At 34.7% G+C, this 22,830-nt stretch overlaps 2 protein-coding genes and 1 pseudogene across 8 annotated transcripts in view; 1 reads left to right on the top strand and 2 right to left on the bottom strand.

Annotated features, from left to right (window-relative positions):
* Positions 1-737: 737 nt before the first annotated feature.
* LOC147381387 (beta-glucosidase 21-like) lies at positions 738-7,368 on the top strand. 6 transcript variants are annotated; one of them, XM_086430484.1, is made up of 7 exons: positions 752-1,425; positions 3,326-3,460; positions 4,072-4,476; positions 4,561-4,643; positions 5,459-5,550; positions 6,257-6,344; positions 6,436-7,368. In XM_086430484.1, the coding sequence occupies exons 3-7, from the start codon at positions 4,291-4,293 to the stop codon at positions 6,716-6,718; spliced, it is 732 nt and encodes a 243-aa protein (XP_086286610.1). In that variant the 5' UTR covers positions 752-1,425; positions 3,326-3,460; positions 4,072-4,290; the 3' UTR covers positions 6,719-7,368. The 6 variants fall into 6 exon arrangements, 2 of the variants coding, with proteins under 2 accessions (XP_086286611.1, XP_086286610.1); XR_015174590.1 differs by lacking the exon at positions 6,257-6,344 and adding exons at positions 4,922-4,963; positions 5,059-5,225 and having other exon boundaries at positions 761-1,425; positions 4,072-4,822; positions 6,601-7,044; XR_015174591.1 differs by lacking the exon at positions 6,257-6,344 and adding exons at positions 4,922-4,963; positions 5,059-5,225 and having other exon boundaries at positions 761-1,425; positions 4,072-4,822; positions 6,436-6,576.
* Positions 7,136-10,014, bottom strand: LOC147381386 (beta-amyrin synthase-like). The gene is made up of 5 exons (XM_086430483.1): positions 9,875-10,014; positions 9,585-9,782; positions 8,875-8,959; positions 7,363-7,529; positions 7,136-7,234 (listed from the first exon to the last, which is right to left on the bottom strand). Exons 1-5 carry the CDS (start codon positions 9,887-9,889, stop codon positions 7,136-7,138), a joined length of 564 nt encoding a protein of 187 aa, XP_086286609.1. The 5' UTR covers positions 9,890-10,014.
* A 3,900-nt stretch (positions 10,015-13,914) lies between these two features.
* Positions 13,915-22,830, bottom strand: part of LOC147381382 (beta-amyrin synthase 1-like) — a 50,066-nt pseudogene continuing 41,150 nt past the window's right edge. Inside the window, exons 7-19 of the transcript XR_015174593.1 lie at positions 18,530-18,696; positions 18,201-18,389; positions 17,606-17,719; positions 17,375-17,494; positions 17,159-17,281; positions 16,964-17,062; positions 16,668-16,725; positions 16,523-16,569; positions 16,297-16,440; positions 16,006-16,183; positions 14,576-14,656; positions 14,375-14,458; positions 13,915-14,191 (exon numbers count right to left, since the gene is read on the bottom strand). The product of XR_015174593.1 is annotated as a beta-amyrin synthase 1-like (transcript). The remainder of the gene's footprint in view (positions 14,192-14,374; positions 14,459-14,575; positions 14,657-16,005; positions 16,184-16,296; positions 16,441-16,522; positions 16,570-16,667; positions 16,726-16,963; positions 17,063-17,158; positions 17,282-17,374; positions 17,495-17,605; positions 17,720-18,200; positions 18,390-18,529; positions 18,697-22,830) is intronic.

Here is a 22,830-nt window from a genome sequence, read left to right as displayed (position 1 = left end):
AGGATAAATTCCTCGAAATGACCGCGGCGCGGTCATGCCTAGCCGCGGCGCGGTGACGTGGCGCCCAAATCGACCGAGATTTTTCTGGAAACTTCCCTTCGACTCGTGTATTGTAACCGTAATTGTTTCGCGATTTGTTGGCTTCCACGTGCGCTACAATTAACACTAATATATCATTAGCTTTATTAATTTTGATAAATAAAATAATTTTGCAATTATTTAAAGGAACTAACATTTATGCAATGGTAATCTTAATGCAATTACGGTCCCAAAATCGAATAATTGGGACCTTATCAAAATGCATTTGAATTGGATCTTCCACCCAACAAGCAAGTGTACATAACACCTGAGCAAGTAAACATCAAGCGATTGTCTTAGAAAATATACAACATATATATAACCTAAATAAATGTATCTTGATTTTGCTTCAATTTTTTTTCTTTTCTTTTATAAAATGGGTGGTCTGCAATTGGACCCATAAGCCCAAATTTCTTAAGTCATCCTTTTGAAATACTAAGTCACAGGGTTCAACCAGAGGTATCCATGTTGATGTGCATTACCTTTTCTATACATCCAATTGTCATGTATCGAGTAATCTCATCTTCATAGTGAATGAGCTTCATTGTTACTTGTAGAGCCTTCTCTCTATACTTATTTAAGGGCCAACGTGTTAGAATAGGCTCAACAAACATGTAAAAAGAATCCCAGATCAGGTTTTGTATTAAGGGATCACTACGTCATATTACGTTTTTTGCAACGCCATAATTACGTTAAAAACGACTGCTAAAGGCTGTCGTTAATGGCGACAGTTTGCAGCAGTCGTTTAGCCGTCGTTTCTCCTCACACATAGAAATTGTTCCTTATATCAGCAACGCTATATTATCTCTCTCTCACTCATCTCTGCCTCTCAAATCTATCGATCACACACACTCTCTCTTTTTCTCTCGCACCACTTGATAGGTTGCAGAGATTATCAAGTTGGGCGAGGGGATCGGTCGAAGGAGATTTGGTACATTTTTCGTTGTTTTTCTCCGATTTTTGACTAGTTCTTCGCCTGTAAATCGATTGACACACTTCTTCTTTCTGACTTGGTCAATCGAGAATGCTTGGAGAAAGAAGCCAAGATCATGAATCTCGTAAGGGGAAACCCTAACGTTCTTCAGATCATTAACATTTCCGTAGACGAGGATTATCTCCATATCAAGCTCTATTAGTCGTCCGATCTCTACGATCGCATCTCCAAAAGGATCTGTGGGAGAGATATTTGAGGCGAATCTGCGGGAGAGATATTTGAGGCGGTTCTGTGTGTGAATCTTCAGTTTCCAACTCGGATCTTTCACTTTGTGTCTTCGTCGACGAAAGATCTTTTGCGGAGGATGCTCTGTAAGGATGTTTCGAGGAGATTCTCAGCAGAACAAGTTCTTAGTAAGTGATTCTTGATAAAACCTTATTTACTCTGTTTAAATCTCCTTAAATGCCTTGCATGAGAGTCTTTGAAAGAGATTTCTCAATTTCTTGCCAGTTTTTAGGGTTTTGATCACTATTTTACTCTTATAATTCAAGGTTTTTAAAGTGTTTTTTGTTTGATTCTTTAAATTTTTCCTATTTTAGATTTGCAGTTGTTTTTACGTCCCTTTTCTCTGCATTTATATTTGCCAATTTTTAGGATTTTGATATCTATTTCTCTGTATTTTGTATGAGTTGTATGTGTTCTTGTATTAATTTCTCCATTTTCTCTGCATTAATTTCTCTTCTTTATTAAGTGTGAGTGTACTCCAGGTTCTCAGTAAGGTTAGTTTGAGCTGTTGAAGTCTTGAAGATGTTATTTTGTATTTATACATAGAAGTGTATGTAGATTTGTCTCAGTGATAGACTAAGCAGTTCTAGTGTTTATCTCTCTTGTTGTTTTAAGTATTATAGATCAAAACATGTGTTTTCTTCAACCATATTCTAAGTTGGTTAAAAGGCATCTTTTTTATGAGTATTGTGGGATCAAAACCAGTTCATTATTGTTCATAGTTTTGGCCATAAGATAACATCCTTGGTTCTTGGTTTTTTTATTCAAGAGGTTCTGTTCTTTCTGTTTCCAGTATAGAAAAAAATTTAGAATAATGCAGGATAGTTGATGATTTAAATTGTCCTTTTGAACCCAAAAAAAGAAAGACATGGAGTCCAACATCAGGTATCTGATAAGCGCCTTTGAGAACTCTACAATGAATGATTTAAATTGTCATTTCGATGATGAAGACAGGAAAATTTCAATGAATATAGTTAGTGTAGTGTGACTAGGGTCAAGATAATCTTCTGTTCTGTTCAAGGCTTCTTGCATTTCCTAGTAATAATTATTGCTGACTTCACATTGATATTTTTTTCTTTCCATATGATGCTTAAGTGGTTCTTTCATAGGCTTGTATTAGATTCTGTCTATCCTGTCTCATTTTCAGACAGCCTCTTGTTTGTTTAACTCTTCTAGGGAACTCTATGCCTTCTACTTCTTACATTAATTCAGGTAGCTACTTCAGGATTTTTGTGTGTGTGTGTGTTGCATCTTCTTGATTGTGTCCATCAACACTTGGAGAATATTTATATAGTTTTGGTTGCCGTTGTACCATCTAGTGGTAATTGGAGAATATTTATATGCAGTCCAATAGATCAATGGGGAACTAGAGGCCAACTTCAGGGCTTGTTGTATTGGTAGGTACTTTTGGGGATTATGACATGTAAAATGGTCTCGTCTGATGTTTGGTATTGAACTTCAGTTCAATTTCTATATCAGTTAGTTTGGAAACAGAAATATTTTGGTCAGTGTGGAAATTAATACAATTTCATGGAAATGATGGAAATATTAAGAATCTTTTCATTAAAATTGTAGGAAATTATAAAATAGGCATGCAAACATAGTCTTAAGTTATTAAATTAGAGTAAACAACCATATAAAGTGTGGAAATGAATTTTAAAAAATTCTAAACATTGGTTGACACTCTCTACTACTTATATTATTACTCTTATCATTTTTTAATTATGCTGTTTTAGTTATGCATCAAAGAACTGAGTATAGTTTTAATCTTTTTATACCATTACATTGCCATTCAAGAGTCCCTGAACTAACTTGATGATCCAACTTAAAAAAAAAAAACAAGTAAAACAATTAACTTTTTCTGCCATTTTCTCTAATTCATATTACCAGTAATACTCTAATTTAGAAGAACAACATAAGGGATACTTACATTGGGGAGGAATGATGAGAAGAAACTATCATTTATACTTTATCTGGCACACATTTAGAGGAATCATATCCAATTATTGTGATGTGACTATGATGTAGGCAGCAACTCCTTTGAGCATCGTAGCACCTACCAAGTCATTGAGCAATAAAGATCAAGGCTTGGTTAAGAAGTTGAAAGGGTGATGGGCATGTAGTTTCAATTAGTAATGCTGGGAGTGCTGAGGTGTCACAGAGGTTTGTTGATCTATTATCATTGTTGCTTTGCTGATATTCTGCTATTTTTCTATGCTTCTGCGACAAGGATAATTTCTCTAGAAGCAATATGGTAGCCTTGGCCAATCCCGTGTGCGGCATGTGGGATAGGCTTAAGATAGTGCAAGCGAACATGAAAAAACTTTCAATAACAAATTATGTGACTCTGGACAGTGTGTAATGGAGGAAATTGATTCTTTTAGCTGACCCCAAATCCTTGGGATAAGGGTTTGATGATGATGATTGGATGGATGAGTGACATGAGTTTTGGATTATGTCATGTTCCCAAATGTGGTACACCGATCTGGATGATCACTGACCATGGCATGCAATGTCTACTAGAGAAACGTTGGGTTCATAATTATATGAACCTGAGACTATAACATTGTTTCCTTTGCTACTTAACCCCCCTCTGTTCTTAAGTTCCGAATCAATAAATATGGCCAAGTATTGTGCTACCATGCCTGGTTTTGGTTTGCAAAAGGGTATTTGCCTGACCAAGTGTTTGCTTTTGGAATTTTCTCATGTTGAATTATATTAATCATTATGTATAATACTTGAGTTCATTTCTGCCTTTTTTTTTTGTTCAATAGAAATAGGCAAGGATGGGAAAGATGATGCGGAGGCCATTCCTATATTTGGTGTAGAGGCAAATGTTACTTCCAATAGGCTTCTAGGGGTTACTATGGCTTCCAATGGGCATTATATGCATCACAAGTTTTGTTTGTTATATTAAGAATTTATATTTGTTGTATGAGCTCTTTACTGTATCTCGTTATGAGCTTCATCTAGTAGCTTACATGCCTAGATGAATGGAAGGGAGGTTACTTTATTGGAATACTCTCTTACCCTTTGAATTGCAGCTTGGGAATCATGGTTCAAATCTGACGGAGGAAGAACTTGAGACCCACACAATATCTGCCTGGAAAGAGGGAAAATTGCATCTTGACAGACAAACTAATGGGCATGGAAGAGCATTTCCGAGGCGTCTAGTCCATGTAAGTGGTTCTTGTGGAGCAGTTCCAACCTTCTCTAGCATGCAACCTTCACAGGAATGACCCCAACGAACAACATCATTGAAGGATAAACGTGGGCTCCCTGAATTCAAGATGGCTGCACTAAAGTGCTTCCAAATCTTCACTATGAATGGGCAAGAGAAAAATAGGTGATACACTGATTCTTCCTTCTCTCCACACAATATCAGTATATATTGGTTTGATTTCAAAAACAAAATATTTGATATGGATTTTATGGGCAGTTTGATTGGAAAAGTGGCTGCAGATCATAATCATAAATGGATATATAAGGAATTTCTTGTCTGCATGGCATAACACAGGAGACATAGTAAGCAAGTCTTAGCTATATGAACATAAGTTTGTGATTTTTTATGTTTCAAATTTAATTATTGAGAATCTATACTTATTTTGTCCTGTTAATTTTCAGCATCCAAGGACATGGGAAGCTTAGTTTCAGTCTGGTATAAAGGTTCATATACAAACATAAATTCTCTCTTTGCAATTATCATGCTAACTTATGAGATTTAAGAATTCATCCCCTCATTTGTTTGTCTAATCCTACAGACTATAGGTTTGATTGCAGTTAGAGAAGGTGTTGTTCAATTAGGGGCAGTTCACAAAGGAATACTCAATACAAAGCTACAGAGGCAGAAAAGAAGAAAAGGAAGAAAGCCAACAAATCATCCTCAATAGAAGCTATGGATGCCAATGTCTGGTGTTGAATTGGATGAGTAATTTTCTTTACCTGTCTCTTGTTATTGTTGTGCTTTACTCTTTGTTTATGAGCAATTGAATTTTCATTTTGTGGTGGGTTCAATGTTTAGAACATTTTAAATTGTAATTCATTTTTTATAGGATTATAAATTTCATGTTTTTATCCCTTTTTTTAGTATCCTAGTTAGTAATGTATGATTATAGGTGATGTGTGTTTTGTTTAGTCTTTAATGGTGTGGTGTGTGGGCAGGCCAATGTGGGCAAGGGACTCTCTGAATTCTTGGGACTCCACAACTCCTCTGCTTTTCTTCCCGCCTCCAGAAAAGTCTCTAGACCTCAGCGGTGAGTTTACTAATTTTCAGAGTTTTCTAATTGGGTTCAGTTAATTATGTGAACTTGTATTCTTTGCATCACACGTGGTTATTGCATATGTTTTGCTTAGTAATGAGTAATGGTAGGTTACATTTGACAATTAACCGTGTACTGTTGAAATAATGGATATAATGTATCTTGATTCGCTGCCCTTGCTTGGTGAGCAATTCAAATGAATGCCAATAAATTTGACAAAATTGTTCATGACAGGTTGTCACTTATTTAGTTTCTTATGAAGTTTTTTTACTTTTGTTTCTGTTCATTTATTCACTTAATGATACAAAACTCTGTTGATGACAATTAAAATTTTGATGGATAGGGCCTTTATTTACATTGGCCACATAAGTTATTGAGTTAAGAAGAAGCTCAAGTATAAGGAGTTTTTGATTAAGTCAACTAGCACAAAATCTATAGGCCAATCCATTTTCTTGCTCTTAAAGGGATGGATCCATCTTGACATATGGGCTTCTGTCGAGCTATATGATTGAGTGATATCGTCCACGAACGAGACATTTCTCAAAAGTTAGTCATTCCATTTTATCTCATTGTTGAATCAAACGATTCAAATAAATCGGACAACTCAATCTCATTCATGGATGAGACGTCAAAGCACAAGTTTTAAAACCATGAGAGGCATTTATTCTTGGCTGCATTTTCAATTTATTGGAGCTTGTAGGAGTTGAACCACATGTTACTATCTTCCACTTGGACCTCCCTCAAATACTTGAAGATGAATATGGAGGATGGCTGAGCCCCAAAATAATGTAATTTTACACCATTTCCTTTGTAGCATCTCTTTGATTATTTGCACATAAGATTTCATGTGACATGGGTTGGGTTTGTTTTCTAGTTCAGTGGGGATTTTACAGAATATGCAGATGTGTGTTTTAGAGAGTTTGGTGACAGGGTCTCCCACTGGACCACTATCAATGAACCCAATGCTGTGTTTTTATCAACCATTGGCGACCCAACATTTCCACCTTCGATTTGCTCACATCGGGCTGGCTATCTCGGCTGCAGGCCTGGCAATGACTCTGTGGACCCTTACATAGGAATGCATCATAGTTTGCTAGCACACTCATCAGCTGCCAATGTGTACAGAGAAAAATATCAAGTGAGTTCTTTGGCTTGTATTTAGGGCAAAGTTGATAGGCCCCCCACCTTGGAGATCTTGTCCAAAGTAATATCCCACTTCTTGATCTTGACCATATACTATATCAAGTGACTTCTTTGGTTTGTATTGTTTGATTTTATCTTCTAAAATTAGATAATTTACAGCAGGTGGTTCTGAAAATAGTTAGATTTATGAAAGTTGAAGACGAGGGGTATTTGGGTATTTTCATCTTGTTAGTTGGGGTCTAGGTCATCAATATCAAAACATAGGGGTATCTCCAATATTTAGCAACATGTGAGGGGGGCAGGTGTAAAATAATTTTTTTATAAAAAAAATACCCTATAGCGACCGTCGCCGACCGTCGCTATATCCCTATTTTACAGTCGTTTTTTCCGACTGTCTTGGACAGTCGTTTTTTCCGACTGTTTTGGACAGTCGTTTTTAAAAAACCACTCCTTTTAAAACGACTTTTTTTCCGACTGTAAGGGCAGTCGTTTTTGATGCTTTATGACGTAGTGGATGGGGGAAATAGAGATCCTCCTGCAATAATAATTTGGCATAAGAGTTGATGCATTTGCATGAATTTGGAATATGTAAACTAATACACATATATCAAATACATATTATTGCAATTATGAGAACATAGAAGTAGATTTGATATAACAAACCTTAGCGCACGCATGGCGTGTTTTGTTCCAATTAGTTTCATGATAAGGTTGAATGTAAAGCTCTTCCCTCAATGACAAAATAAGATTTGTGATTGGACCAACGAACCTCTTCCCATATAAATATGACATGGGCAGGTAAGTCACACGACAATAAATCCACATCTTTCCTGCATTTCATAGGAGGAATTGAGATAGAGGAGACAGAGACAACCATATCAATTTTCACTAGAGTGTTGTGTGACAGAGGCATCATAATCAAAGTGAAAGAAGATTTTAAAAGACAGAAGTAATAATGACTATGTTGTGTGGAACTAAATGTTGGGCAATAAAGAGAAAACATGTGCATGGATTGACCATAGTAGATAATTGATTGAAATAATTAGGTATATAGGATAGAATTCGGATAATACAGATCCTACTCGTGGCTTAATTTGAGAGGGGTTGGATGGTCAAGAAGGACAACATTCTAACATAGCTCAACCCCATGGAACCTGAGGCACTAATTAGCTCAGCATAACCAAGTCGTGCATTACCTCTTGGAGTAGTAGTGCAGAATAAATACTTGGGACAAGCTCGGCTATTTCTTAGGCTGGACTTAGAAAGTACCACAATAATCTAGGAGTAATTAATCATGTCAATAACGTTCTTTCCTAAGCAGATTCTTTGAGAACTTTCCGTTAATTAATCTAAAGATCTGGAAAAGGATAAACCTAAATTCCCTTAAATAAAGAAAATGAGTGACATGTTTAAGGGTGGTTAAGGAGTGAGATTAGCCTATAGGTAGGAAAGGAAGCGATGAAGGAAAGAACTTTTGGAAATGAGTTCAATTTGCTAGCCAGCACTTCATGCAATTTCTATTCTAAATTGAGCATCGGAGGGTGTTTGGCAGGTACCACAATGGTGCCTAAATCGTTAGATCAGGATGAACTCACCATTAAAGCATTTGTTGAGGTGTTTGAGGTAAGTTCGGAAAGAACCCCCACATTAGGTATATGACAAAGAGCCGATTATAAACCAAATTAGAAAGGAATTTTAAGTTGATAGGTCTAAAAGAAAACCAAAAGGAGTGTAAATTGAGATAATGAAAATGGATATAACCCCAAGCGGTTGGCCTATTGGCAAGCCGAGCCTTGATGAGCTCCTCAAGAAGGGTAGGTCAAGAGTTTGAAACACCACAAAGCAATTAATTCCTTGGGGCTACCCTCCAGGGTTCGGTTGACCCTCAACTCAACCCGTTGCACGTAGGACTTTCCAAGGGGGTGGTGCATGTACAATGGGATTAGTCTCACTCGAAGAGCGGGGATACCCACGATAAGCCCAAAAAAAAAAACATGGTAGTGAAAATGGGTATGAACACAGTATAATTAACAAATGACATGGTTTTAGACATAATTGAACATAGATACAAGGAATATTTTGTACAAGACTTTGATGAAGATGATGTTGAGTAGACAAAATCTAAATATATTTAAAGAGGGTCATGAAACAAAGAGATGTATGTATAGTGCAAACCTGGATGCATGGTAAGAAAGGAAGGAAGAAGCCAAAACTCTGGGGGTATAGGGTTGCAGCCTGACCACTCATACACTCCAAGCACCTGAAACCAATTAAAAGCATCTAATAATGCATACAAGTCTTAGGCCCCTACTTGCAACACAGCAAATCATTTCCATTTTGTACTACAAATGTTTTTGCGGGGCAAAACTTAAAAGTGCATGTTACCTACTAGGAAATCTCCTGCAAAATCATTTTCTTTGCTGGATTGATTTTTTGAATTAATACTTGCTACAATAACTTGTATATGAATTTCAGAATTTATGAAAATACCTTCCTCAAAGATATAGTAATCCGTATATTGAAATTACAAAGATACCCCTCATCCAAGTAACTAATTTTTTTGGCATTTCCAAATGATTTGCAATGTACCAAGCAGAGCCAGTACCCGCATCACTACCTACAGTAAGATGTTACTGTAGTGAGTGGTCGAATAATGTTTGCAAATGATTTAGTGTACTTTTTGTGGTGCAAATCATTTGCTGAAATTTCTGAAGGCTTAAGCGTGATCCATGCAAATTGTAATTATTGGTTGATGCAAGTCAATTGCATTGTGTAACCAAGCACTCATAATAGTGCTTTTATAACTTTTTTTTTTTTGGCATTTGCAAATGATTTGCAATGTGCCAAGCGGAGCCAGTAACAAAATTAAGGTCCTATCTACTTACCGAAAGATAAGTTTTTCCCCAAGATGATATGGAAGTTACACCCCCATGGTCACGGATCCATTTTCGCCCTCTTGCGCAAGCATTGTCTTCACCTCCATCAGGCCCTTCTCCTAGCAAACGAATGCAAATGTAGTTAAGCGCCGTACAAAACATTGTGCTATGGCCCTCGATATGAAATCCCCATCCTCCATCTTCATTCTGCAAACAAATAAATATATGTGTGTTTGATAAGTATGAGTAAATATTATTTTTGACTCGTAACAAAAAGATGACACAAGAACCGGTTGCACCTGATGATAGTACATGTACGAAGAATCTCCTTTTTATGTTCCGCTGAAAATATAGTATCAAGCATTCCAGTGATGTATAACACGAAAACCTGCATTTTTTTTTTCTATTATGGAATTGCCCCTATGTCAAAATGTTTAAGAAAATTGAAAATAGGAAATAAAATTAAAAAAAAGCCACCCAGATATATAAGTCTGACTAGCCTTACTAAGCAAGGATTTCAACCTTACCAAGGGTCCTTTGGACCACCTTGTGGCATCAAAAACATGGTGCGATGCTTCAGACTTGTAGAGGTTAAAATTCTACGAACTTTGAATTTTAATTTTAAGTTTATGAGTTAGGTGGAAGTTTGGTAGCCGTTCATTTTTCAAAATCCTGGATCAAGCTCAATAGAAGCTATGTTTTGAAGTTTTTATTTTATTTTTTGATTCTGAGTTTTCGATGAAATTTAGAGAACTGTGGCGTTGGATGTGATGATATGTTAATCCCTTTGAGCAAAACGACCCTTAGTAAGACTTAAAATCTTGGGAAAATTACTTCAAGGACCCAGGTGGAGGGAAAATTTTCCAAAATTACTCCCCAAATTATGGATGGTTGCTTGATAGTCCATTTAGTAAAGTTTTTTATTTCTTAATGGTCCCTCAACCTCATCTCAGGTTATAATATTTTTGAAATACCCAAACTAGCCTTTTTTCTTTTTTTTCATCTTCTTCACATAAGTTTTCCAATGGGGATTCCAATCATTATCTACTGTTTTTTTAAACAATGTTGAGCTCACCAGTTTTTATTCATTGTTGAGTTCATCATTTTTGATTGGCGGAGAGGAGCTTGATGAATAAATAGTTACCTTTTCTGGGCATGAACGATAACTTTCTCCCCAACCACCCGACGAGGTCTGTGTTGACAGCAAAAATTCAGTTGCTTTACGGACAGTTGGGCTAGTGTAGTAGTTCTTTCCAACAGCTGATAGCCCCCTTAGTGCAAAGAATGTGCCATAGATAAAACAATTTCCATACATGTATGAACAAATATTAATTTCTTGTAAATTTTTTTTATCTATACAAAATGGAACAATTCAAAAGTGTAAATCATTATGTTAGACAAAGAAACATACCATGAACCATCGGGCATTTGTTTCTCTTTGAGGTAATGTACTGTTTTTGTAATAAAATTATCAATTTCTTTCTTCTCATGTTCAGTATATAACTTCATGAAGCATACTAGAACCTCAATTGCTGATGCATTGCATTCAACATACCTGGAATACTACACATGTTGTAGTGTAGCCAACCATACGTAAGAAAATTAATAACAGAAGTAGAAAAGGTTAAGAAAATATTACTCATGATTGACGACAATTTCCCCGAAAAGTTCTGAAGGATTGAGCACCTGCAAATAGAACTCAAAGTTAGCCAATGTTATGATAATAGAACATCGTGAAACATTTAAGTAATGTTGATGCGGTTTCTCTATTCTTATTGCTGCTTCTTCTCACTAACAATGTTAATAAGATCACATTCAACTATACTGCTAGTATATATAGAGGGATACCAATAACTTTTAGAATCTTTACTTGGTCTTGAAAGGAGTTACCACCAACCATTTGTGTGCTTTTACTGGCTCCCAGACTGCTAAGCCACCATTTTTACTCTGCAATCATATATAATACAGACCATGTCGATGTCGATGTAATTTAATGCAAATAAAAGTGAAGATGATAAGATATTTTTGAGTGTTTGACCAGGAGTAATAGATTAGTATTTCACCTGTTATTAGTACAACTCTAAGAATTTATTTAGAAAATGAAAAGCTCTTAGTTAGTTGTCCAATAGATGTTTGTCTAGGCTCTACGAGATGAGTATAACGAATTTCATGGAAGATAATCCTTACCTGTAAAAAAATAATTACATTAACAGAGTCGTACAATCGCTTTGACTCCATTTTTTCACCAATAATTTCATGTGGGATTTGGGAGAGTAAGAGGCACCCCTGATAGGAAGAAGAATTTATCAATATATATAATTCTTCTTATTATATATTGATTAAATGGCATATTTGTCTAATGTTGGATTTGAGATAGTTACTATTAGTCCTTCTGCAGTGCAATCCGAGACTTGCCACCCAAGATATTGATCTGAGATTGTCCATACTCCTTTAGAAATGTGATGGTACATGCTTTTGAAGTCACCGGATGGGTTATCTTTAACCTTCAAAATAATCCAATATAGGAAAATTAAGAGAATAAATAAAGTGAAGTTTTTTTTGTTGTTGTTGCTGTTGTTGTTCGGCAATATTAAGACGAAACCTGTGATGCTTTTATGTAATCATGTCCTTTTTTAAGAGTACGGTTGCCAATTGAGTCCGTTAGCCCGCTAGTCTGGTCTGGCCCATCAAAACAAATATTGGTAGGCCTTGATATCAAACCCACTAAATTAGGTCTGAGATCAATACTTTCCAGTCCATCAAATCCAGGTTGGACTAGGGCTTAATATTGCCCAATTCAACTCACTAATTGATATATTAAAACTGTCTTTTCTAATCAGTCCCTAAATCCCATTCATCACATTTCTTACGGTTGAATGTCCTAATTGATCGATTTCACTGTTTTCATAAAAAAAAATTGGATTTTTAGCATCCCAATCAATTTTCAGAGGTTCTTTTCCATTGAAAGTCATTTTCAAGCTTTTTGAAGACATGTAAAAAAGCTAGGGTTTTTTCAAAAATTTTCTTCATTTTTGGATGGAAATCGATCAAGATGTTCTTTTGGTTTGAAATCATCCAGACAAATTGTTATCTCAAGTTTTTAGGCAATTTTTCCATGTATTTTAGTCATAAAACACATGAAAAAAGAAGATGGATGAGTTTTACCAGCATTGAGTTCACCACTTTTTATTGTCGATATTTTTTTAAATTGTTGAATTCAACCATAAAAATTGGTGAGGTTGACAATAAATAAAATTTGGTGAGCTCAACAATAAAAATGTTGACCTCGACAATAAATAAAAAGTGGTGAGCTCACCAACAACAAGGGATCATTAATAATTTTTTTTTTACTCAATGGACTATTCAGGAACCACCCAAATTATTAGATCTGACAAGGTAATCTTCGCCAGTAGACATTAGAGCTTAATTAAGACATCTAACTAGATTTGACTAGATAATCTTCGTCAGTAGACGCAAGAAGTTTCCATTGTTAGAAAAGATAGCTTCTATTGACACACCAACTTTTACTAACAGCACCTCAAAATATTTGTGTGTTTCTTCTCTAGTGATTTACATGTGAATTACACTGTGATTTTATCGATTCACAAATTTCATTAACCACATAATTTAGTGAGTGGCACCAAATCTTTCTATGGATTGCTTCTTTCTTCGTTTAACATTGTGTTGAAATGGTGGTGTAAATTAATGGAGTCTAGCTTTGAAGCGGCCAGGCTGCTTCAAAATTTTGGAGAAACCCTCCCCATAACATGACAAAAAGCCTTATTTTTTTTCATTTCACACCCCTATTTTCGCTAATCTTTGGGATACCTCATTGGATACACCATGTGTCATCTAAGGGAGAGGGTAAATTTTAAAGCGGGATGATGCTTCAAAAAAATTTCAGTGTGCATGAAATCATAGATGCTCTTCACTCATTATACCACATTTATCATTTCAATATGATACCCTTTCTCCAAAACTTAGCCTAAACTAAAAATATTGTTTTTCATATAGAACGTATATGAAATAAATATTGAAAATATTCTCTTCGCTATCATCTTAATTTCGACTACATTTTTCTTTCACTGGTCTTTTAATTTGGTAAAAAAAAAAAAAAATCATGTTACCTTTAGATGACTCTTAGAACTCCACGAGTAATTATTTCTTTCCGCTCCCATGATTATGAACATTGGATGTCTAGGTACCACATTACATTACCATATAGAGCCCAAACCTAGGTCCTCATTTGGGCCATGTGCTTATGAACAGAGTCATAATCATGTGGACTTTCACCTCAACCCTTCAGATTTATGGTCGAGTTTAGGTTTGAAAGAAATGATTATGAACAAAATCACAATCTTATAATTATGAACATAGAGTCACAATTATAGTATTTACTTGCATCGAATATGGTTCAGGACTAAGAAGGATTGAAAATCATTCATATTAGCTTAATTAATTTATGGAATTACAGAAACACAACTAGCGTTATTCTAAGGATTTTAAGATGGCAATAGAACTTTGCGGCGATATTCTGCAAGAGCCCACAATGGGAAAATGTTTCTATATGTTGCATAGTGTAGCATACAATTCTTCATGAACGATCCTGCGATTTCCTGTGATCAATAGGCCATGGTTAGATCAAATTAGATATAACATATGGAACTAATTCATGAACCTATAATAAGATGCCCATTTATTCCATTGTGATAATTTGGAGACTGAAGAAAGCTTTATAATAAATTTATCATCTTATGATGCATTTGAAAATGTGATAATTATGTCTAGAAGAGAATTACCTGTTGGGGAAAATCACCATTTTCCATTTGATTATTAATAAGCACCTTTACTGCACGGTGCAAAGGCGTAGGATCTACCTCGGCCTAATTACCAAGAAACATTCAAGAAACTAGAATTATTAGTTCAAAGTAGTCAAGAAAGATGAATGCAGATTCTTATGAGTGCCAAGTAAGTACTTGATGTTCAAAATTCATACTAACCTGCCCAGCATAAATAAGACCCATCAAAGCCCAAGCAGTCTGTACCAAATTTGTTCTATTTCCTTCTAGAGGTATATATACCTGTTTCACCACACACACACATTTAAAATAATTATAAATAATAATAAAAAATTACCTAGTTTTTTCTTTTTAAAGAATCCAAATTTTTTTCCACAAGATAAGCATTAATGCAGTATTGAGGATGGAAAGATATAGTCGGTGTTTGTTTGTGCTATTTTTCAGCGTTTATTGCTGAAAAAAATTAAATTCAGCACTTTTGTTAAAATAGCGCGTTTGTTTACTCTATATTTTCAGCGCTTATTGCTGAAAATAAGTGAAAAAATTTCAGCACTATTTTGATACTGAAAAAAAGTGCTGAAGTGGTAAGCACTTCGCTTTTTTCAACACGGACAAGTATGCCCTTTATTTTTTTGAGCATGGACAAGTATGCCCTTATTCTTAAAAGGATATTACCTCTTATATCCCATGGATAAGTATATAAACACCCCACAAATTAATAAACCCACACCATAGCTAAATTATTTTGTCTTATATGGGTTAAAAGTTTTGGAATGAGTTGATTTTTGGTGAGGATGATCTCTACAATGAGGAGATCGTCCTCACAAAAATCAGCACATCTTGAAACTTCTAACCCTATCAAAACAAGTTCAAGAACCGTAAAATTGTCCCTTTTTTTTAAAAAAAAAATTATTTTTGACGAGTTAGAAGTTTCAAAATAGAATGATTTTTTGTGAGGACGATCTCTAGACCATATAGACCATTCTCACTAAAAATTTGCTCATTCCAAAAACTTTTACCCATATAAAACAAAATAAAAAATGGCTATAGTGTGGGTTGCCCTTATTAATTCATAGGGTGCTTTTATAATTACACATCCTTCATTTCCATCGAAAATTATTCATCAAAATTAAGTTCTTTTAAAGTTGATTTCAAATTTTGGTGACTTGTATAACATTATTATTTTTAATTTGAAATTTGTGGGCTTTTTAAATAGAAATTATTATTTATTGAAGATTTGATTATTATTTATTATTTAAAAAAATTATATTTTAATTTTATAAGAAATAATATATTTTACTGTGTTTGATAATAAATAAGCATTTGAAACATGCAAACAATGTATAATATGATTGTAAGGGTAACAAAGACAATTTACCAGTTTCAGCAATATGTAACAAACATGATTCAGCATCTAAACAAACAACTTTTTCAGCACTTAAATTCAGCGCTTAATGTTATTCAGCACTTATTTTTTTCAGTTTAACAAACATCACCATAGTTGGAAGCAACATCATCGTCAAGACCTTAACACACAGATTTGGGATCAGCAAAATAAATCTTGTTTCTCCATTCCACTCTGTCAAGAACCATGTATTATTACGAATAAATAGTTATTCGGTGTATGTTACCTTTTTTGGACATGAACGATAACTCTCTCCCCAACCACCCGACAATTGCTGCGTTGATAGCAAAAATTCAGTTGCTTTACGGACAGTTGGGCTATTGTAGTAGTGTTTTCCAGTAGCTGATAGCCCCCTCAACACAAACAATGTGCCATAGATAAAACAAATTCCCCAGTTTCCATACCTGTACAAACATTAATTTCATGTAGACTTTTTATTTATGCAAAATGAAACAAGAAAAAACTACCTAAATTATAGGATTAATCATTCATAGGTTAGAAAAAGAAACATAAGTACCATGAACCATCAGGCATTTGTTTCTCGTCGAGGTAACGTATGGCTTTTGCAATGAAATATTCAATTTCTTTCTTCCTATGTCCAGGATATAACTTCATGAAGCATACTAGAGCCTCAATTGCCGATGCAGTGCATTCAACATACCTGGGATACCACACATGTTATAGTGTATCCGCCAATACAAAGAAAATTAATAACAGAAATAGAAAAGATTAAGAAATATTACTCATGATTGACGACAATTTCCTCGAAAAGTTCTGAAGGATTGAGCACCTGCAAACAAAACACATAATTTCTATGTTACTAAAAATATTAATTAGACCACATTCGACCATTATTAGAGGGATTCCAATAACTTTTAGAATCGTTACCTCCAGCCATTTATGTGCTCTTACTGACTCCCAAGCTGTCCAAGCCACCATTTTTACTCTGGAATCATTTACAATAGAGCGCGTGTCCATATCAATGAAACTTAATCCAAATAAAAGTGAAGATAGTAAGAAATTCTTTTAGTGTTGATTCTAAATAATTTCACTTGTTATTTGTTCAACTCTAAGAATTCACAAATGAAACCTTGTTATTGGAAAGCCCTTAGTTAGTTGTCCAATAGATGTTTGTTTAGACTCTAGAGATGCGTATAACAAATTCCATGGAAGATAATCCTTACCTGTAAAGAAAGAATTATATTAACAGAGTTGTATAATCGCTCTGGCTCCATTTTTTCCCCAACGATTTCCGGTGGTACTTGTGAGAGTAAAAGGCACCCCTATCAAAGAAGAAGAATTTATCATATATAATCCTTGTTACTATAGATTTGATTAAATGGCACATTTGTCTAATATTGGAATTTTGAGATAGTTACCATTAGTCCTTCTGCAGTGCAATCTGAGACTTGCCACCCATGATCTTGATCTGAGAATGTCCATGCTCCTTTAGAAATGTGACGATACATGCTTTTGAAATCACCAGATGGGTTATCTCTAACCTTCAAAATAATCCAATATAGGAAAATTAAGAGAATAAATAAAGTGAAGATTTTTGTTGTTGTTGTTGTTGATTGGCAAGATTAAGACGAAACCTGTGATGCTTTTATGTAATCATGTCCCTTTTTAAGAGTAGGTCCAATTTCGTCGTGAAGATTACTTGCAATAAGTGCTTGAATGGCGAAACTAGTATCCCACATTTGACTACCAGAAGCCTACAATTAAATCGAATTTAGTAAGCTTAATACTTACTACTAACAAAGTAAAATTTTAAGACAAATTATTGAATTTTGAGCATATAGAAGAGATATATATTGTTTTTAAACCTGCATTCTTAATCCATCTTCAGCAATCCACAAATAATCTGGGATCCTGGCAAGATGTTTCTTGAATGCATCTGAATTTGGATCTTCCACCCAACAAGCAAGCATACATAACACCTGTGCAGGTAAACATCAAGGGATTGTTTTGGTATGAATACAACAAATAGATATATAACCTAAATAAATGTATCTTGGTTTTGCTTTTAATTTTTTTCTTTTACAAATGGGTAGCCTGCAATGGAACCATGTGGAGAAGCGTAAAAAGAGTAAAAAATAAAGACGAAAAAATCGAATATAAAATAACACATGATTTGCATGGTTCAGCAGATCCCCTACGTCCACGGAGGAGATGGAGAAAAAAATCCACTATCAACAATAAAGATTACATACTCTCTGTCCTCTACCGCAAGGAACCTAAGAGAGCAAAACATAAAGTTCGGAAATGTTCCCTTTCGATACTATCTTGCCTCTTAAAGTCCAAGTCCAATAAGACTACTAGACATCTCACAACAAGCTCGTAAGCTCAAACTTCTTGAGTCATATGTTCGAAATACTACGTCACAGGGTTCAACCAGAGGTACAAGTTGATGTGTATTACCTTTTCTATAGCTCCAATTGTCATGTATCGACTATTCTCATCTTCATAGTGAATATGCTTCATTGTTACTAGTAGAGCCTTCTCTCTATACTTATTAAAGGGCCAACGTGTTAGAAGAGGCTCAGCAAACAAGTAAAGAGAATCCCAGATCAAGTTTTGTATTAGGGGATGGGGAAAGTAGAGATCCTCCTGCAATAATAATTTGGCACAAGATTTTATGTATTTGCATGAATTTGGAATATTTACAAGCATGAGAACCCATTTACACATATATCAAATACATGTTATTGCAATTAAAAGAACATAAAAGTAGATTTGATATAACAAACCTTAGCACACACTTTGCGTTCTTTGTTCCAATTAGTTTCATGATAAGGTTGAATGTAAAGTTCTTTCCTCAATGATAAAATAAGTTCTGTGATCGGACCAATGAACCTCTTCCCATATAAATATGACATGGGCATGTAAGTTAAACGACAATAACACCACATTTTTCCTGCATTTCATAGGAGGACTTTGAGATAAAGGAAACGTAGACAACGGTATAAATTTTCACTGTAATCTTATGTGACGGAGGCAAACATCTCAATCAAATTAAAAGAAAAATTTTAAAAGATCGAAATAAGAATGACTATGGTGTAAGAAATTATATATACCAAGCTAAAATGAAATGGTGTATGAAACTTAATGTTGGACAATCAAGAGACAACATGTGCATGGATTGAGCATAGTAGAGATGAATGAATGAAAAATGAAAGTAAAATTGGGAAGATAAAATTAGAAGTGAACACATACGAGAGTAAATAAGAGTAACACAACCGTTTTCAATCTAAAAGAAAGTAAATTGAGATAATTCGGTGTAGACACCCCATTTTTGCCTAGGTCGAGCCCGAGAGCATTAAACTATCCGAGAATCGACTCGACACGGAGAGTTTCCTACTAGTTTAAAGTCCAAATATCAAGCAGGGATTCATAGTTCGATTTCTCAAATACCTTTGTATTTCTTAAAAGTCAGATTAGTTGCATTTCCTTTCGTAGTTCGGGCCTTTTAAGGACCTTTGGACCTCTTAAAGTTCAAATTACTCACATTTCATTTCGTAGCTCAGGTTTCTTAAAGACCTTTGAACCTCTAAAAGATCACTTTTGTATTCATTTCCTTCTTTTCTGCTTCTTTTATCATTTAAGGATTCTTAGTAGAACATCTTAGATTTATCTAAGATAGTTCCTCTACATTCCTTTAGGTGTCAAAAAATAAAATCAAAAAAATAATAGAAAAAAATAGATAAACAATAAAGGGTTACAAACTAGGGGTGCAACTTGGTTCGATTTGAGGTCAAATTAGAATCAAACCGACATAGGTCGGTTCCACTAAATAAGAACTAGAACTGAACCAAATTTGATTGAAACCAAATCAGTCCAAACCAAATTAAAGTCGCTTTCGTTTGGTTCAATTCTACGGATTGCCAATATTCTATAAATTGTAAGTAATATTTTTTAATGAAAAAACAAAAACTAAATTCCATACAATACATCACAAATCTATCCATAAAAAATCATTAGTTTATTCATAAAAGATGACTAATCTATGTCCTAACTCCTAAAATAATTTATAATAATTATTATATATATTATATATATATATATATATATATAATATATATATATATATAATATATATATATATATATATGGGTAGTATTTATATGTATATGTATATATGTATATGTAGAAATAATTATTATATATATTATTTATTATTGCATAAGGGTTTGGTTCTCGATTTGATTCGGTTCTATATAAGATTGATCTGAGAACTGAACCAAATTAATCGATTTTCCATTTTTATAAATCGAAACCAAACCGCAATTTGTTCCAAACCACCCTAAAGCTATCCTTTCTCCTAAATCTTCCAAGGTCTCTTTTAACCTTATCATGAGAGGGTTTTCTATTAACCATATATATATATATATAATAAAGTCATCATTTTCTTGGAATTAAAAATGAATCTTTTGTCTTTTTTTAAAAACCAAAGTATCTATGCTTCAGAGCAATATTTTGTACTAAGGGGACAAACATTGAGCGTCTAAAGAGCAGATGATTGAGAAGAGGGGTTACAACAAAAATTTGGTATCATCTCAGGTATAAGATTGTTACCATGGAGCCAATAGATAGAACTGAGCCTCTATTCATAGAAAATCCATTTGTTGCAGATAGTCTAACTGGCAACCATCCGGTTAGTGAGGAACCGTTTAAGAAACTGAGTGATCAAATGGTATCAATTGGGAACATGCTATCAACATTGATTCCGATTCCAGGGGTTACTCAAGTTATTAAGAATCATGCAAATAATTCAGGACAGTTTAGTCAGTAAATACCTATAATAACCAATCCGACAATGATATCTCTTCCAATAGTACCAACTCTTGATCCTACGTTGACGTAAGCTCAGAACAATGTACCAACACCAGTGTCGGTGCCATCTCAAACTAAGAACATTCCTCCCCTCATCTTTACTCAATGTCCACCTCCGCAACATATCAAGATAACACATAAAGGAGAATCTATTGGGTCAGGATGCCTGAGAGGAACTACGTTGAAAATAAGTTGTCAAGTATTATGGATGCGATTATGGAAGAGTTGAACCGACTAAAAGGGGGAGATTCCCAAGATAACTTTGTGTTTGATGATCTATGTTTATATCCGAACTTCGTACTAATAACGAATTTTAAGTGTCCGAAGTTCAAGAAATACCGTGACAATATGTGCTAATTTGAAAGAAATGACAAGCTCCTAGTGCAAATGTTCCAAGGGAGCTTAATTGGGGTAGCACAAAGATGGTTCACTCAGTTGGACTATAATAAAATTCGGTGTTGGAGAAACTTGGCCACCGTCTTCATAGGTAATTACAAATTTAATATAGATGTGGCGTTAGACAAGTAGGGTGTAGCCTAGATGACAGAGAAGTCCAAAGGACCATTAAAAAATATGTTCAACAATGGAAGGAGTCCACTTTACAAATGAAGCCTCCCATGACAGAAATCGTGATGAACACAACTTTCATCTTCATACTAGGACAGTACTATTATACTCATCTCATAGGACACACGTATCCAATTTTTCCTCATTGGTTCAGATTGCTAATAAGAAAGAGGATGGTTTGAAGTTGGGGATTATTATAGATTGGACAACTCCACAACAAGATACTTCATCCAGTGGTGCAATACAAAAGAAGTCGGTAGTTGCGATGAAAAAGAAGGATGAAGGGTAGGCTAACTATGTGCAGTCAGCTCAAGTACTTGTTCATTTTCCAACCGCAACACCTAAAGTACCCATGATTTTTCAAGCACCACCGAACCGTCCGTATTAAGCACAACAACCCCAAGCAAAGCCATACAACAATCAACAACATTTTCAATTTCAGGTACAACCTCAGCAACAACAACAATCAGTACAACAACAACCAGCAACAAAGAAAAAGAGAGTTTATTAGGTTGTCGATGAAATTATCAATGTTTTTGCCTCCGTTTATCAAGGGAGGTTATGTTACGCTGAAATAGTCACATCCAGAAGTAGAAAACACATTCGGGTATGACCCTACCACTAACTGTGAGTTCCCGAAGGGTCAAATGTGAAGATTTATCTAGATCTACACCTAATTATCAAAGTTAATAAAAACAGTCTCAAAGATGACACATTGCATGCATAAGGCTCCTTCTCTTTCCATGGTGGTGTCCAACTCATGGACCCCTCGTAAAGGCTAAACCAACAAAAAAATACTTTCAAGTGAGCAATTAATATCTAAAAATAGCCTTGGGATTCAAGAAGATGAAATCCACATTGATTCCCACCAAAATCTTAGGCTCAAATTTTTTTTAGCAAGAAACATTTTTGTTTTAACTTGCTCATTATCTTATTTTGTTCATTTTCTAGAGCTAGACTATAGTTGATTTTTCTTTACTTTTTTCTACAGTTTCTTTTATGTTCAAAACTCAAAAAGAGTTTTTAATTTTCATCTTTAGTCATATATTGACAACTATCTTAGGATGGGTGAGACAAAATGCTTAACACCTTCCTTATCCCTCAACTGAACCTCTTTACGTTAAATCTCTAGGTAGACCATTTCCCTTTATCTTTTGAATATGTGAGTTATTACAATCCAACAAAATAGAATTTAAAAAAAAAATCTTTCATAGTGTCTATTTACACTTTAATAGAATGGTAATGACTTTTAAACCCGTATAGATAAGCTCAAACCTCTCCAAAGATTTCGAATATCTACACATTCCATGTAAATTGACTACTTTTCAAAGCCTATGACATTTTGATTCACCCTAAAGAATTCTATAGAACTTCTACCCAATGGCCAATCTATCCCTAGTTTATTGGAGACTCTCTCAAGAGAAGTGACCAAAGAGGCTAAACACTTATCATCTAATTACATATCATTTGGTTTATTTCTCTTACGATTGACTCAAGATCAAGGTCTTAGGATTATTCTAACTTCTATCAAGAATTCTCCAAAACTTTTGGGTTGTTACCACCCTACCCATTATGATCAAGATTGGTTAGACTCAACAAGAGGATAAAGACCATCAAGACCAAGGTTAGAAGGTGGAATTAATGCTTTTCA

This window comes from Akebia trifoliata, unplaced genomic scaffold, assembly GCF_017979445.1.
Source record: "Akebia trifoliata isolate Shusen 1 unplaced genomic scaffold, ASM1797944v1 Contig00522, whole genome shotgun sequence".
Lineage (NCBI taxonomy): Eukaryota > Viridiplantae > Streptophyta > Magnoliopsida > Ranunculales > Lardizabalaceae > Akebia > Akebia trifoliata.
The sequence above is the reverse complement of the archived record's forward strand: the minus strand, read 5'-3'. Positions and strand labels throughout refer to the sequence as shown.

Coding starts and splice junctions, on each gene's coding strand:
- LOC147381387 (XM_086430484.1), top strand. CDS start 4,291: ATGGAAGGGAGGTTACTTTATTGGAATACTCTCTTACCCTTTGAATTG. Junction 4,477..4,560: donor TTCCGAGGCGTCTAGTCCAT/GTAAGTGGTTCT, acceptor ACATCATTGAAG/GATAAACGTGGGCTCCCTGA. Junction 6,345..6,435: donor TGGCTGAGCCCCAAAATAAT/GTAATTTTACAC, acceptor TTTCTAGTTCAG/TGGGGATTTTACAGAATATG.
- LOC147381386 (XM_086430483.1), bottom strand. Junction 8,960..9,584: donor GGGGAAAAACTTATCTTTCG/GTAAGTAGATAG, acceptor AATTGGTTTCAG/GTGCTTGGAGTGTATGAGTG. Junction 7,530..8,874: donor CTTTCTTACCATGCATCCAG/GTTTGCACTATA, acceptor TATGAAATGCAG/GAAAGATGTGGATTTATTGT.